This window comes from Quercus lobata, chromosome 12 (genome assembly GCF_001633185.2).
Source record: "Quercus lobata isolate SW786 chromosome 12, ValleyOak3.0 Primary Assembly, whole genome shotgun sequence".
In the NCBI taxonomy this organism is placed as follows: domain Eukaryota; kingdom Viridiplantae; phylum Streptophyta; class Magnoliopsida; order Fagales; family Fagaceae; genus Quercus; species Quercus lobata.
Window position 1 is genome coordinate 10,980,226 of NC_044915.1, and position 16,719 is coordinate 10,996,944.

The following is a 16,719-nucleotide window of genomic DNA, read 5'->3' on the forward strand; positions in this document are numbered from 1 at the left end:
AACCATAAACATCTTTCCCACACAACATGCACTACAAAGCTTCAACTAGTAAAGTGCAATAAGTAAGCTCATCAAAGCTAAACAAGGTACATAAACATGTTATGTAAAAATAATATGGTCAATCCTTGATTATAAATCCAAGATGTGAAATACAAAACACAAAAAACTTTTTGGTAAAAAAAATTTATGACAAAAAACTAAAAGCACACATTATGCTAAAAGAACAATGCAAATACAATGCATGACAGTGCTTAACTAAGCTATAGAGGGTACACAAACAAGAAATATCAATTTCTTAATTAACCCTTGAGTACATGTACAAACTAGTACATACTCACATAAAATCAAAAATAGCTTAGTACTTATATAACACATACTATTCAAGTTTCTCCACAATGTCAAGCATGTTCTAAATCAAGAGAGATATCATAATTCATGTAATCCTCAAAACAAATAAAACAAGACACAAAATAAAATATTTTTGCCTTTTTTGAAAATTTTCAATGTTTTTGGATTTTTATTTTTAAAAAAAACAACCTAAAAACCAAAACAACCAAAAACAAAAACAAAACATGTCCACAAACAATTGAAAGAATTAAATCAGGGACAAGTCAGCAACACTCACCTTAGAGAATTTTTTTTCTCACCCATATAGCACGAGTCTTCGGCTTTGTAGTTGAAAATCCATGAGAAGCAGAGTGTATTTGAGGAATTACACCAATCTTCTAAGAAAGACTAAAACCCTACAAATTCCTTTCACAAGTCAACAAGCTCAAAATTTTCAAAAGAATATGAAACAATTTATATGGACTTATGGCAGGAGAAATATCATCATAAATCCTAGATTGAAACACAGAATGCTTAAATTTCAATTTATGACAATTAAGACGAATGTGACCATGGACACCACAAAAGTAGCAGATAGGAACAAATTTAGGAACATTAGTATTCCTAACAACAAATCTAGTCTCAAATTTTGGTTTTTGCCTCAACAAAGAACAATTTGGTCTAATATGACCAACAACACCACAAAGGTGACAGGTAGACACAAAAACAGATTTATTATGCTCTCTAACAGTAGGTTTAGACTTAGGTTTAGAAACTTCAGCGTCAACATCAGAACTTTTACCTTTGTCTAACCTAGCAAAATAAGTATTTTCTTTATTATTCCTCTTAAAAGGAGGGATATAAACTTTCTCAGTTTTAGGCTTAAGAGAAACAGAAACACTTCTGTTATCAACAACAGGCTTGGTACTAGTCAAATTTTCAATTTTAGCTTTAGATTCAACTAACTCTTGTTCCAAGCTTTTCATCTTCTCATCTTGAGAGGAAATTTGATTTCTCAAAAATTCATTCTTTTTATTAGATTCATCTAATCTAACAACCAATTCCTCTTTTTCAAGATTAGCCAATTTTAACTCTTCCTTGAATTTTTTAGCAATTTTTATAGATTTCAATAATTCCTTACGAAGCGTTTCACAGGCATCAATAAAATCAACAAAAGCATGAGCAAAAACATGATCAGAAAGACACTTCAAATTATCCATGACAACAAAGGTCAAGAATCAACTCTTAGATCAAAAGATCTAAAACAACAGAACTACCCGCTTTGATACCACTTGTTAGTTTTTAGACCCCTTAAAAATACAATTGGATTAACCTAGGTAATTAGCCAAGTTGTTACTTAGTCCAAATTAACAAATCTAGGTTATCACAATCAAAACAATCATATCATGCAAAGCAACGGAAAGATAAATAACACAAGATATGATCACCCAGGAAAACCAAACCGGTAAAAAACCTAAGAAGGATTTAACCTAACTATCCTCAAGGTACAAAGCAAATCCACTAGAAAGAACCGAAGTTCATACAATAAGACTTACAAGCCCCCACGCCCGACTTCTTATTGCTACCCACCAGTAGAACTTACTAACACGACCACGTGCAAGCTTCAAATCCACGGACTCCTTCTTTCTTTGGCCTTTGCAAAACACAAACACCCCCGTTTGTGACTTTGAGATCCCACTCAAAGGTTTAGCAACAAAAACTCTCCTGTTTGTGACTCCAAGACCACCTTTGAAGGTTTAGATCATCAACACCTTTGATGACTAGAGAAGGCAGTAGCTTCTACAATACCGGATCTTGAGATTCTTCAAAGAATAATACCGGTAGAAGACATAAGAGAGCTTTTTAGGAACAAAACCCTAAATACAAAAGAGGCACACTCTTTTCTCTCTGAAAAGCCACATCAAAACGTGCTTAGGGTTTCCTTTATATACTGGGAGAAGTAGATTAGAAACCCTAATCCTTAATGGGCTTGAACTGCTGTTTGGGTTTAATTAAAATTCTACAGATACGACTTTCGATCGATCGAGCCTGTCTTTCGATCGATCGAACCAGACAAATTATGAAATCTTCTTCCTGCAGCTTGTATGTTCTTGAATCTTGACTTGAATCACCTTGAGCATTGTCTAATAAAACCTATAGACTCTATGATCTATATCTAGACAAGTTTTTGTTCACGATTTGCCAATTGTTCTAAACATTTAGAACCTAACAATATACCTTTTGCAAATATACAAACATTAAAAGTAAAATGAACTTTGATAACAAGAGATAAGCATTATAGTCCATAATACTCAAGCTAACATTGCTTTCTTTTACTAGAAAACAGAAGACCCAAGGAACATTTGTATCTGGATTGAAATGAAACTATGAATAATATTAATGCAAATTGTGCAAAGAATTTAAAGCTCCCAGACGAAGTTAAAGGCGATTCATTAGAGTCTACACCCAAAAAAAAAAAAAAAAACCGAAAATTTTAAGTTTGTTTCAAATGTGTAATCACAACAAACAATAAATGATAGTAATTAACTCATGCACTCTACCGCTTTTGAACTTTCTTGTTGGTCATTAACTCATGCACTCCAAGGTACTTAAATCTGTGACCTCACCAATAACCATTCTTATGCAAATTCAAAGTGTCATTTTATCCAATGGTCATTGGCATAATTACTTTTGAACTTTTTATAAATGATCTTTAATAAATAAAATTTCTGCACTAGAATCTTGCTGGATACAGTGATCTTTCAAAGGAAAATAACCTCATTAACAAATATGAAACCATAAAGAACTACACAAATTTGAAACAACCAGCAAAAATTCTTTGATCTTAATGGTTAGTAACATACATATTCTTTCAGACAAATATATTAAGCACTTACAACTGAATTAGTTTTTACTTATTAACAGACTCTATCAAATTTCAGAACATCATAAAGAACTAAATGGTACTTCATCCCATGTGCTTGAGGCAAATAATGTCAATGCCTACTCTTTTCCAATGACTATACAAATAATGTCTCATAATTAACATGATTATAAATTGTGCAGTTTATACACAGCTAAGATTTACTAAGGTTTTCTTTGGTACTAATGAGTTCCTCTGTCCACTTCCATGTTCAGTCTTGAAACCCAACCTCCCCCCAAAAAACAAGAATAAATATAAAGAAAAGTAGCAAAATCTGCCAAAACATAATGACAATCAACATAAACAAACTTCAAGCAATTAAACAGAATAATTGAGATACATTTCACCAGGTAAAGGTGGTGTCAGCTCTACACAGCAGAGTCCTAGGCAGAAATTTATTAGGACTATTATGAGTTTTCATTCAAGTGAAATACCTCCAAAACTTATCTTACACTGTTTGGCAAGCTTGAACCATTCAGTATGGAAAGGTCCCTTCACATCAATCTGTTAAGGACATATTTTATGTAATTGGCTAATCCTTTGACAAAATGCACTTTACTTGTAATTGGATAGATTTAGGATGGGTTTAGAACTTCAAGAAACAAAAGTTCAAGTCAAGTATTAAAGCCATGAAAATTGGACCAAGAAACAAATGAAGAAAATCTATTCATTAAAACTCAACAAATACCTCGACAGAAATAGTATCTATCGAGATTTAAGAACGAAACTCAACAGAAGCTGAATCTGTCGAGATCTATGAAATCAGAATTTTCATATCTAATTTTTGGCCCTAGCTGACATGTATGTATAGGGTTTCTTTTCTCACAACCCTAGACATATATAAGGCTTATTTTAAAGGCTATTATACAAGGATAACACATGCAGAAAGTGACCTAGTGCCTTATTCTCTCTGTAAGAAGTTACTGCGTCTTTTGCACCTTAGGGCTTTGTAACCAAGTTCTTCTTGATCTTCATTATTGATGAAGTGAAGAACTTTGCAGCCAACAAAATCTTCAAGTTGCTGGAGTTAGTCACGTACTAGGATCTATGCAAAATGGTGGCATTCATATATTGAAGAGTTCAAAGATTCTGAAGCGATAGAAGGTTTCTGCTATAAGTTCATCTACGGGGATTGTAGAGTCTAGGAACAAAGGTTTGTACTAGATCTGGAACTTCTCTTTACTATAGTGAATTGCTTTTCAAGAAGGTTTCCCCCCCCCCCAGGTTTTTTATTATGAAACTAGTTTGTTATATTGGTTTTCATGGGTCATCATATCTTGTCTTATTTACTATTTCGTTGTGCATGATATTGATGTTTGTTTGTTTTAACAAAGTTTATTCATAATAAATCTAGTTAACAACTTGGGTTTGAAACTTGTTAATTCTATCAACCGGGGTCTAAATTTCCTAACACAATCCTTTCATATGTATGAGCACTAGAATAGTCTTGTTGATCTAAAACTATTCTTTACTTGGCAATTGGAGTTTTTCTCATGGCCTTATCTTAGTTGATTACCTTCCTATGTGAAAGCTAAACTTTATTTGCTTTTATTTTCTCTTCAACTTGCAAGGCATATCTCTTTTGTGCGAATGGGAGATGTCTGCTACTGTTCTTTACTTGACAGTTGAAATAATATATATTGCTTATACTGTTTTCGATTATAAAGAAACAATATTTATAGTTTTCTTTCTATAGCCAAAAAAAAAAAAACTACATTAAGTCTTGTTTACCTAACTCAAAACAAAGATTTCTTTTATTAAGTAAATATGTAACCAGTTTCTGTGCACAAAAATGACACTACAAAAAAAAAAAAAAAAAAAAAAGGCTATAGTGGCATTTTTTTTAGTGGTGTTTATAAAAAAACGCTACTATAGGTAGCCTATAGTAGTGTTTTTGGAAAATGCTATCATAGATTTTCTAATCCGCATTTTGAAGGGTCTATAGTGGCGTTTTAATATACGGGTTTATAGCAGCGTTTGAAAGGGCCTATAACAATGTTTCACAAACACCACTATAGGTCCTGGTCTTACAATACCCAATAGTGGTGTTTGGAAAGCGCTACCATAGGTCTAGACCAAAAATAATTGAGAGACCTATAACGGCGTTTTTCAAATCCCACCATAGGTCCTGGTCTTATAAGAGTCTATAACGGCATTTTGAAAGCACAACCATAGCCCAATCCCCAAAAAAAAAAAAAAAAAAAAAAAAAAAAAAAAATTGAAGGACCTATAGTCAGTTTTTTAAATGCTACCATAGGTCTAGGTCTTACAAGGATCTATAATGGCATTTGGAAAGTGCCATCATAGGTCCAGCCAAAAAAAAAAATTTGAGGGTCTTGTAATGGCATTTTTCAAATGACACCATAGGTCCAGGTCTTACAAGGACCTATAATGGCATTTGGAAAATGCCACCCTAAGTCCCTCATTTTTTTTGTTTTTTGTTTGGCTAGAACTATTAGTTAACTCCCCTTTTCTGTATTGGTTAATCAAATGAGTGTGGTATATTCACCAAAAGAAAAAGATATTTGGTAACTGTAAGGGCAGGTTTTGGTTCCTGAGCCTAAAAGGTAGAAGGATTCAAGTCCAAAGAGCCCAACACAATGAATTTTTAGAGAATGAGCTAAAAAACTAGGCTTCAATGGATTGGACAATGCTCACGATGAACAAGATGATAAGAAGACAAAAACAAGCAGGTTTTATGTAAAGATATTCTTCGTTAGTCCAAGTTCGAGGAGGGTAGTTCTAGATTATATTACTTTGAGACTTAAATACAATTTATGTTCTTTATGCTTCAGTTTTTTTCTTTTTCTATAGGTTCTCCGCCCCCACTCTCTAGAGGATTTCTTACGTTATATAACCCCTTTTAGCTGATCTTGGCCCTCCATTTGTTGATCATGCAAGTCACTACTCAAGTGCTTGTCCCATCAAACACCTTCCCAAACCTTTTGTGAGTTACGGCAACCAAGACAGTATTGTTCAGGGGTCTTCTTCACATAAATACGGCCAAGAGGTTTGGTGGGATGCATTAAATGTGGTGGCAGCTAACATCCCTTTAGTCACGTCAGGGCTAACCCCCTCTCTGAACCTCTTCCTCTACAATGTGGCCCCCTCCTGTAATATGCCATTGACGTGACCATGGCCCGCCTCTTCGACCTTACCATCTTAGTGTATGGGCTTCTTGGAATTGTATTGGCCTCCTCAACCTTAGGTATGACACGTGGCATGATTACCTTATTAAATTTATGTACCCCACAATAGCCACTCAAAACTCCGGTTTTTCTCTCTTATCTGAGGAGAAAAATGGGGTTTTGATCCTAAGTGATTGACTCCACACGCGTCTTTGTTTTTCCCACGTGAGAATGTCACTTTGCATGCCCCATAACCGCTCCTGGCGTTTCGGAGTCCGTGATGTCTCATTAAATGCTCTATGCGGCGCCTTGTCTCCCATGTCCTACAATGAGATTAAGATCCTATGGCTGATATTTTTACTCGAAATTAGGGGCGGGGTAACTCCCGCCTAACTCCGCCTCCTGTATAAGGCACCTGGGGGATTCATTTCTCCCACTTTCCAAATCTTCGAACTTTTAAGACTTCCCAAATCTTCAAAATTTCAAGAATTTTCAAATCTTCAAACCTTCAAGAAGCTCCTAAAGTGACCCTTGCCCTTGATAGGCCAAAAACGAATCGACCCCTTATGATAAATTAATTGATTAATTAGGCAAGTTTGTTAATTAATTAAATTAACATGCAAAGTACGTGATAGCACAAACAAATCACCAATTAAACTAAGTATGCAATAGAAAATAAATTGACATGGTGATTTGTTTACGAATGGGGAAAACCTACACGGCAAAAACCCCACCGGGTGATTTTAAGGTCACCACTCCTAAGAACCCACTATTATCAAAACAAGCGATTACAAGTAAAAGAATCTCAGTACCTTATACCAACTTACAATTGAACCCTTACCCCAATACCCAATTAGACTTGTTCTGTAGTGACAATCTCTCCTTTCAATGCACAACTCCCAGTAAGTAACTAACCAATTTGATGCGCGGATCCCAATATGCGGCTTACTCCTTTGCACGAATCCAAGTATGTGATCCCAATATGCAGCTTACTCCTTTGCACAAATCCAAGTATATGACTAACTCCACAGCAACCCTTTGATTGTTGTAGTTGATTTGCAGCAATTTCACATAGAAACACAAATAAGATCTTCAATGTTGGTGCAAGAGACTTTACTTGGTTACAGAACCCAAAGGCATACAAGAAATGCAGCAAGAACTCTTTCTTCTGTAGGAGGAGGCCAGGGTTTCAAAAAGAAAACCTTATGAAGCTCTCTAGGGTTTGGATTTTTCTATTTCCACCTCCTTTAAATAGGAGCTTAATGGCCTCTCCTATTCCAAATAGGTTTACACAAACCTTGGGCTTTCCTAGTCCAATAAGGATTATACAAACCCACAAACCTTGGGGTTTCCTAGTCCTATAAGGATTATACAAACCCATAAACAAATATCCTTTTAGAATAAAAACGTTGCTGGCTATAGTCTGAATCTCGTAAACTTAATAGATCGAGACATTTGTCGAGCTTTAATGAATCTCGACAAATCGAGCTTCTATCGAGGAGGTATCAAGACCTGCAGATTTCACTTTTCTTGAGCAGTTCTTGAGTAATCTTCATGTTTTTAATTTAACCACTTGTAATGATTATCTTGAACCTTCTTACATTTACCCAAATACAAGTAAAGTGCATTTTGTCAAAGGATATGCCAATTGCATAAATATATGCCCTTAACAGCCCTTATTTTCGTAAGTTCCCTTATTCTTAGGTTTCTCTTCTCCTCGGCCTTCTATTTTATGTTTCTTTCTTCACAAAAATTCCTTTCCCTTCTTCTTAGTCTGCTTAGATGGGTAGGTTTGCTCATTTATTAGATACCCCCACAGGTATGGAGGGGTTTAGGGCCCTATATCACATTCCCCGGGGTGTCTCCTTATGGTATTGCCCTCTGGGTGAGTGGCATACCCACAGAAAGGAAGGGGAGATCTTCATTCCCATGATCGCCTTCATAGAAGGGGGAATGAGGCTTCTCATGGGTAGGGTGACCAAGGACTACCTGATCGCCTAGAAGATATGCCCTCGCCAGTGCGCGCCCAGCTTGTTTAGGGTCCTAGGTAGCGTAGACCCTCTCAATGAGCAAATGGGGTTAGGTCTCACTTGGCACGATGTTGTGTGGATGTACGAGTGCCATCTGCTTACAAACTTGGGATATTACCTTAAGTCTAGGTCTTTTGAAGTTAGGCTCATCTCGTGTCTCCCCAAGTCCAACAAGGGCATGAAAGATGACTTTCTAATCGCCATAGGTGAATGGCATGACGGTCTTCACTGCCCAACCCAGGAGGAAGCACCAAGTGGGGTACTCTAAGTTTAGGTTTAGTTTTGTAGCTTACTTCCCTCTTCGTTACTTTAGTATTTTGTCCCTTCTAACTGAGGGCTTGTTTTCCTAACTGTGGTTTTGCTTTCTCAGCTGTTTTCACAGATAAAAGATACATGGCCCCCAACCTCAACTTCGTCAAAGTTCTAGATCTCAACAGGGTACTAAGAGTAGAGGTGTTCATGAGCAAGGACAAACAATTGAGAGCTGTCCACCTTATCCTCAACTTCAAGCCTCTGCCCGACAAGTTTCAGGACGTGTGCAACGCGATCAAAGTATGTGATCCTTGCTTGGCTCGGATTGACATCTCGATGCTCGGATTCTTAGCTCGAGAAGGCACCATGCAAGTTAAACTGCCCTCCCATTGCTCTCCCCACGAAGTAGTGGTTTCGAGAGAAGAGACAGCTTCTTTGCGTCTGTCACTTGAGACTGAGATAGACCAATTTCAGCTTGAGGAAGAGAGAAAGGAGCAGGGAGAGCTTATGATCCAAGTCTCGGACTCGGAAGATGAGCTTGACAGATTTTCAGGCGTTCGCACTTCTGGGCTCGTCGTTACGCACTTTTGAGCTTGTCGTTATGCACATAGCCAGCGATTCAAAGGAAGAAGAAGAAGACATAATGCCACTAGAGAGGAAGAAGGGTCTTCGTGAACTCCTTGCAGGCAAGGCCAAGGGGTCGGCGCATAAGGACGCTCGAGGTCTCAACTCCCTCCTACTCTTCCCCCTCCTTTTCCTCCTTCTTCAGTTAACCCCTTCACGCCTGCCAACCTGAAAAAGAGAGAGAAAGACAAGGAGGTGGTCAAGGAGGGGGAGTTGGTCCCTCATAATGAGGAGGTTCCTCCCAAGCTTCCAAGGATGGCCAAGGATAAAGGGAGGGCCTCCTTAGTTGAAAGCAGAGAGGAATAGCATATGGCCGAGGTGCATCCTTAGAATCCAGCGTGGAACCCTCAGCTGAAGCTAGATGGGGCAGCCATACTATGGAACTCCACTATTAAGGAGTTCTAGAGAGGGAATGCCCACTATCTTGCCAACGCCCTAGAGTAGCCCCTTCTGTTGTCGAAGGACATGGCTGCCTTGAAGAATGTGAGGTAGCAGGACCTCTTTTGTCCCTGAAGAGGGACTTGGCCTTGGTAAGCTTCTCAACATGCCTTAATAACCCCATGTTAGGTCACCTTTTCCTTATTTGATAAAACATTCCTCTATTGTTTTAGTGTAGGCCATCCAAGAGGTCTTTATAGCCAAGGAGTGGGTGAAGGACACCCAAAACGAGGCTAGGCCTGAAGGCAAACTTCGCACCGAGACCAGCAAGGCCTTGGGTGCAGCTAAGCAAAAGAACCAGGAGCTCACTGCGAAGTTGGCTGCCGAGGAGAGGGAGTGAAAGAGCGCTAAGGCAAGCTTGAAGAACACTCAGGACCAAGCTGATAAGTAGTGCAGAAAGCTCCACTATGCTGAGATAGAGCTGCCCACGACCAAACATCAGGTTTTGGATCTGAATGCGGAGCTAGAAAAGGCCAAGGAGGCTACTCGGGCAGCTAAGGAAGTTGCGAAGGCTTCGGAGCAGAAATTCTACAACCTTGGGGTGCAGGAGACTGAAGCCTCCCTAACAAAGAAGTTGGCTCAAGTCTACAGGGAATACTACCAGAAGGTCTAGACAAAGGTACCCAACCTGGCTGGAGTTCCTACTGCTTCGAAGTGGAGGAAGGCTAAAAATATCTATTATCTCCAAGACCTCCGCGAAGCTCCAGTAGCACTTCTAGGCCCTGGAGTAGATGCTGCCCCTGTGACAACTACACCTGAGTAGCTCTCTACCACCCAGGCCTCTCTTCCTCCTTCTAAGATCTCTAAAGGGCCTGGCAAGGCTAGCGACCAAGGCCAGGGGGTAGAGGTGGCCAAGGGCAAGGAGGCTAGCCAGGGTAGTTCTTGGCCGGAGGACAAGGGCAAAGATAAGGAGGCCAAGCCCTTGCCAGAGACCAATGGCCCAAAAGCTGCTTCCAAGGCCAAGGATGCTGCTCCCAAGGAAAAGGAAGCTACTCCCCAAGCCAATGATGCTACTCCTAAGGCTACTAACCCTCTTGTCTCCCAGCTCGGTAGCAAAGAAGACCCTTCTCCAGCCAAGGCTTAACTTAGGACCTCTCTATTCTCTTTTTTCCTCTCTTTTTTGTGGCAATTTATCGTGTTTAAGATGTACTTTCCCCCTTGATCAATGAAAAGATATTGACTTTTGTTTTATGGCAAGTGAACTTTTGTTTTTCTCCTTTTTGCAATATTTATCTCTAATTGGCTGTGGTAACTATTCTGTCTTTTGATAAGAGGTTAGATTAATGAAGCTTCTAAGGTTGAAAACCCATACCTTGACAAAAAGCTAACAGTAATGAGTTGTTGTTAAATCAAGTAAATTGAGCCCACGTAAACAATGAGAAAAATAACTAGGTGTTGGTACTAAAATCTGTATAATAAAATACTTAGCAGAGAAAGGTGTGTTTGAGGTCTCTCATTTTAAGAGTACCCTATGAATGTACCTTCAGAATCCTTTAACCAAAACCCAGGGTGATTCCTCATTTTCCTAGGATGATGAATATGCTGAGGTCCCATCCTTGGTGAAATTGCGAGGTGTTAATTTACCCAAGGCTTGGGTCTGAGGGACCAAGCATGGCCGAGGTTCTGTTTAATCCTTTGAGAATTTAATTAAGGCATTAATTTACCCAAGGCATGGGTTCCAGAGACCAGGCATGGTCGAGGTTCTGTTTAACCCTTAGAGAACTTAATTGAGGCATTAATTTACCCAAGGCATGGCCAAGGTTCTGTTTAACATTCACACAAGTAATCAAGAATGTTAATTACCCAAGGTATGTGGTTCGAGGAACCAGGCATGACCAAGGTTCTGTTTAATATTCAAACAAGTAATCAAGAGAATTAATTTACCCAATGTATGTGGTCCGAGGAACCAGACATGACCAAGGTTCTGTTTAATTATTCACACAAGTAATCAACACAACACATAATGTCATAATTAAAAACATGGCAGAGCTACCTCTCGTTAATAGTAGTACCTTTGCAGGTTATTTACATTCTAGGGTCGCGGTACAATATTTTCATCTAGATCTTCTAGGAAGTATGCACCTATACCAGCTACCGAGGTGATACAGTATGGCCCTTCCCAATTGGGCCCTAACTTTCCCCATGCTGGGTTTTTTGCAGTGCCCACAACCTTTCTTAACACCAAGTCCCTAGGGGCCAACTGTCTTAACTTCACATTTGAGTCATACCCCTGTTTGAGTTTCTGTTGATAATATGCCAATTGAACCATAGCATTTTCCCTCCATTCTTCAAGTAAATCTAAGCTCTTCTCTAGTAGGTTGTCATTGCTATCTGGAGTGAACAAACTGATCCTCAACGTTGGGAATCTAGTCTCTAGAGGAATTATGGCCTCGACCCCATAAGTCACTAGAAAAGGGGTCTCCCCTGTTGACCTACGAGGGTTGGTTCGATATGTCCAAAAAACATGTGGCAGCTCTTCCACCCACTTGCCATTTACATCATCCAACCTCTTCTTGAGCCCATTCACTATGACCTTATTAACAAGCTCAGCCTGTCCATTACCCTGTGGATAGGCCAAAGTGAAGTACCTATTCTTGATCCCCAATTCACAACGGTACCTCCTAAAAGCTTTGCTGTCAAATTGAAGCCCATTGTCCGAGACGAGGGTATGAGGGATCCCAAACCGAGTGACAATATTTTCCCATACAAATCTCTTGGCATCCACATCTTTGATATTTGCCAGGGGCTCAGCTTCAACCCACTTGCTGAAGTCATCAGTGCCGACAACAGCCACCGCCTATTTCCTGTTGCTTTAGGGAAGGGCTCTACAATGTTCAAGCCCCACTAAGCAAAAGGCCAGGGGCTAGACAAAGGATTGAGGACACCCCCTAGCTAATGAATATTTGGGGCATATCTCTGACATTGGTCACACTTCTTCACATATTCTTGTGCTTCCTTTTACATATTTGGCCACCAATACCCTTGGGTGAAGGCCCTGTGAGACAGCAATCTGCCCCCTATATGACTGCCACAAATCCCTTTGTGTACCCTTTCTAAGAGTGGTTCCACGGCCTCAAGATGAATGCATAGCAAATATGGCCCAAAAAAAGAGTGCATGTATAACTTTTGATCCTTAGACAACCAGAACCGAGGAGCTTTTCTTTGCACTTTATCAGCCCCCCCTTCTCCTCAAGCAAGATGTCATCCTTAAGAAATAGCACAATAGGATCCATCCAACTAGGCCCCACCCTAATTTGGTGAATAGGGACCCTCTCCCCTTTCATCTCAGTAGGCTTGCATAAATCTTTAACTAGGATAAGCCGAAATAAACTCTGCGCCGAGGAGGTTGCAAGAGTGGCAAAAGAATCAGCATTCGTGTTTCTGCTCCTTGGGATTTGTTGTAAGGGGAAAGATTCAAACCCTGATTGCAAGTGCCTAACTTGATTCAAATAGTCCTGCATTCTCACATCCCTGGCTTCTAGTTCTCCCTTTACTTGGCCTATAACTAATCTCGAATAAAAAAATATCTCCACTGTTCTTCCTCCCATTTTCTGAACCATAGCCATTCCCACCAACAAAGCCTCGTACTCAGCCTCATTGTTCGTGGTCGAGAAGCCTAGTCTTAAGGATTTCTCAATGATGATCTTTTTAGGAGATACTACAACTAGCCCCACTCCAGATCCCCTTTGATTTGCTACGCCATCAACATATACCTTCCAAGATAGAGGTTCCTATAAAGAGATCATCCCAACTGATTTTTCATCCATGTTCAGCCTTTCACCATTTTCTTCTAACGAAGGCTCAACGAACTCAGCCACCAAATCTGCAAGGACCTGGCCCTTTATAGAAGTGTGAGGCATATACTAAATATCGAAAGCTCCTAGGATCATTCCCCACTTTGCAATCCTCCTTATGTAATCAGCTTTTCGAAACAGTGATTGAAGAGGGAGTTGGGTTAGAACCACAGCAGTGTGAGCCTGGAAGTAATGAGGGATCTTCCGTATAGCATGCACTACTGCCATGATAGCCTACTAAAATGGTAAATGTGAACCTCTGCCTCATGTAATGATTTGCTTACATAATAAACTAGTCTCTACACCCTATCATCAACCCATATTAGTACCAGATTTACTACATGTGAGGCTACAGCAATGTAAGCAAATAGAACCTCCTCCTCCTTAGGCTTGGACATAATAGGTGGCTGACAAAGATATTCCTTCAATCACTGGAAGGCCGAGGAACATTCCTTTGTCCATTCAAATCCCTTCCACTTATGCAACAACTAGAAGAAATGGCCTACACCTGTCTACTAACCGAGAAATGAATTGATTCAAAGCAGAAGTCATTCCAGTCAACTTCTGGATCTCTTTGGGATTCCGAGAAGGTTACATGTTGTTAATTGCTCTAATCTGATTAGGGTCAACTTCAATTCCACAATAAGTAACCATATAACCAGAAACTTGCCAAAGCCTATGCCAAAGAACATTTAGCAACATTAAGGCACAGTTTGTGTTTCCTCAGTATTTCAAAAATATTCCTGATGTCATCTATATGCTTGGACTCCACTTTACTCTTTACCACCATATCATCTATATACACCGCAATATTTTTGCCCAACTAAGGTTCAAACATCCTGGTCATCATCCTCTGGTAGGTAGACTCTGCATTTTTCAATCCAAAGGGCATTACTTTGTAATGATAATTTCCAATGGGTGTAAAAAAATCAGTATTTTCCTGATCATCCGGAGCTAACAGTATCTTATAATAGTCTTGAAAGACATCCAAAAAGCTCATCCAAGGATGGCCTACAGTTGCGTCCTCTAATTGATCTATCTGAGGCAAAGGGAAAGGGTCTTTTGGGCAAACTTTATTTAAATCTGTAAAGTCTACACATACTCGCCACTTCCCAGTTTTCTTTTTCACCACCACTGTGTTGGCCAGCCACTCGGGGTGAAATACCTCCTTTATGGCCCTAGCTCGCTTAAACTTGAGCACTTCCCCCTTGACAGCCTCAGAATGTTCCTTAGATGAACGCCGAGGTGGTTGCTTCTTGGGGATGGCAGATGGATTGATATTTAAATGATGGCAAATGAAATTTGGATCCACCCTATGGTCCTCGTAGGCACTCCACGCAAATACATCAATATTTTTTCTAAGAAAATCTATTAGCTCTTACCTCTCTCAAGGAGGCAGCTGAACTTCGACCTGAAAGAACTTTTCTTCATCGTCGCCAATAACAACTTTTTCCAGCTGCTCGCACTTTGCCCTTTCTACCACTACATTTGTGGACAACAATGGTACCTTTGATTGCTATAAATCCCGCCCAGTAGAGGCTGAGGATTCACCTCCAATCTGATGTATAATTGCAGCCACCAAGCACTGCCTGGCCATAGATTGGCTCCCCACTAGCTCCTCAACCTAGCCCCCAAACGGATACTTCACCTTCAAATGTAGGGTGAAAGAAATGGCCCCCATGGCATGAAGCCAGGGCCTTGCCACAATGGTAGTGTAAGGGGAGTACGCATCCACCACAATGAAATCTACCTCTACCACTTCTGATCCTGCCTGCACAGGTAGTCTGATTTGACCCTTTGGGATAATAGTCTTCCCGTCGAAACCCACCAATGGGGAGTTGTAGTAGGTTAGGTCCTCCAGCCTTAATCTAAGGCCCCTGTATAAATCAGGGTAAAATATTTCTACACCATTGCCCTAATCTACTAGCATCCTCTTCACATTGTATCCTCCAATCCTTAGGTAATCACTAGGGTATCATCATGTGGTTGTGAGGTTCCAACTTTATCTTCATTAGAAAAGCTCAAGGCTAGTCAGACCTCCACTCTACTTCTCTTTGGATCAAGAATCAAGTCCTCGACGAATGGCCGATCTATGGACATGACCCTGGATGGAAAGGAGCCAGTCCTTCCTGGAGCAGCAAGGATCACGCTAATCGTACCCAATTGGAGTCTTAAAGAAGCATCTCTTTATGCTCTCAACCTAGCCTGACTGCCTTGCCCATTGGGCTGATATAGAAATTGTTTCAACTTCCCTGCCTGCACCAATTGCTTCAGATGACTCCACAAAGTCCTACAATCCTCAATAGTGTACCCTCGTTCCTGGTGGTATTGGCAATGAAGACTCTGGTTGCATTTCATGGGGTCTCCTCCCATCTTATTTGGCCACTTAAAATATGGCCTGTTCTTAATTTTTTCTAAAACCTGGTGCACGAGTTCTTGGAATACTGTACTAACCACCTGAGTAGCAGCCAAACCAGGGTGTCTAGCAAAATCCCTCCGAGGTCGGCTATTATTGTGCCTGTCCGACCTAAAATCCCTTCGCTCCTGAGGGATCACCTTAGCCTTTCCCTTTCCTTGCTGTTGATCCTCCTCGACCCATTTATACTCATCAATAAGATCTATGAGCCGACGCACATTCCTAACAAGCTTCCTTGTCAGAGACTTTCTCAAATCATGCTTGGTGGGCAGGCCGACCTTAAAGGTCCTTATGGCCACGTCATTGAAATTTCCATCAATCTTGTTGAAAATTTCCATCAATCTTGTTGAACATCTCCCAATACTTATTAGAATATGTTTTCAGGGCCTCCCCCTCCTGCATGATCATGGACAACAAAGAGTCCAAAGGCCGAGGAACCCTACTGCAAGTGACAAAATGAGCTTCAAACACCCTAGTAAGCTCCTTAAAGGAATTAATGGAGCCTTCCTTCAGGCCATCAAATCACCTCATTGCCACAGGCCCCAAACTGGATGGGAATACCTTACATATCAAGGCTTCATTCTTGGAGTGAACAGTCGTCCTCTGGTTGAAGTGGCTCACATGCTCCACAGGGTCTGTTCTACTATATATGGTAAATGTCGGCTGAGTGAACTGCCGAGGAATTTTTCCTCCTTCAATTCTGCATGTAAAAGGTGATTTAGAAATTTGGTTCAATGTCCTACTCATAGCATCATTTCCTAGACCTTTGCGAGATGGGTTTTTATTT

The 16,719-nt window shown here is 40.1% G+C and overlaps 1 protein-coding gene across 1 annotated transcript; it reads right to left on the minus strand.

The window, feature by feature from the left end:
- Positions 1-15,703: 15,703 nt before the first annotated feature.
- LOC115970231 lies at positions 15,704-16,270 on the minus strand. The gene has a single exon (XM_031089892.1). The coding sequence runs from the start codon at positions 16,268-16,270 to the stop codon at positions 15,704-15,706; it is 567 nt and encodes a 188-aa protein (XP_030945752.1).
- Positions 16,271-16,719: the final 449 nt, after the last annotated feature.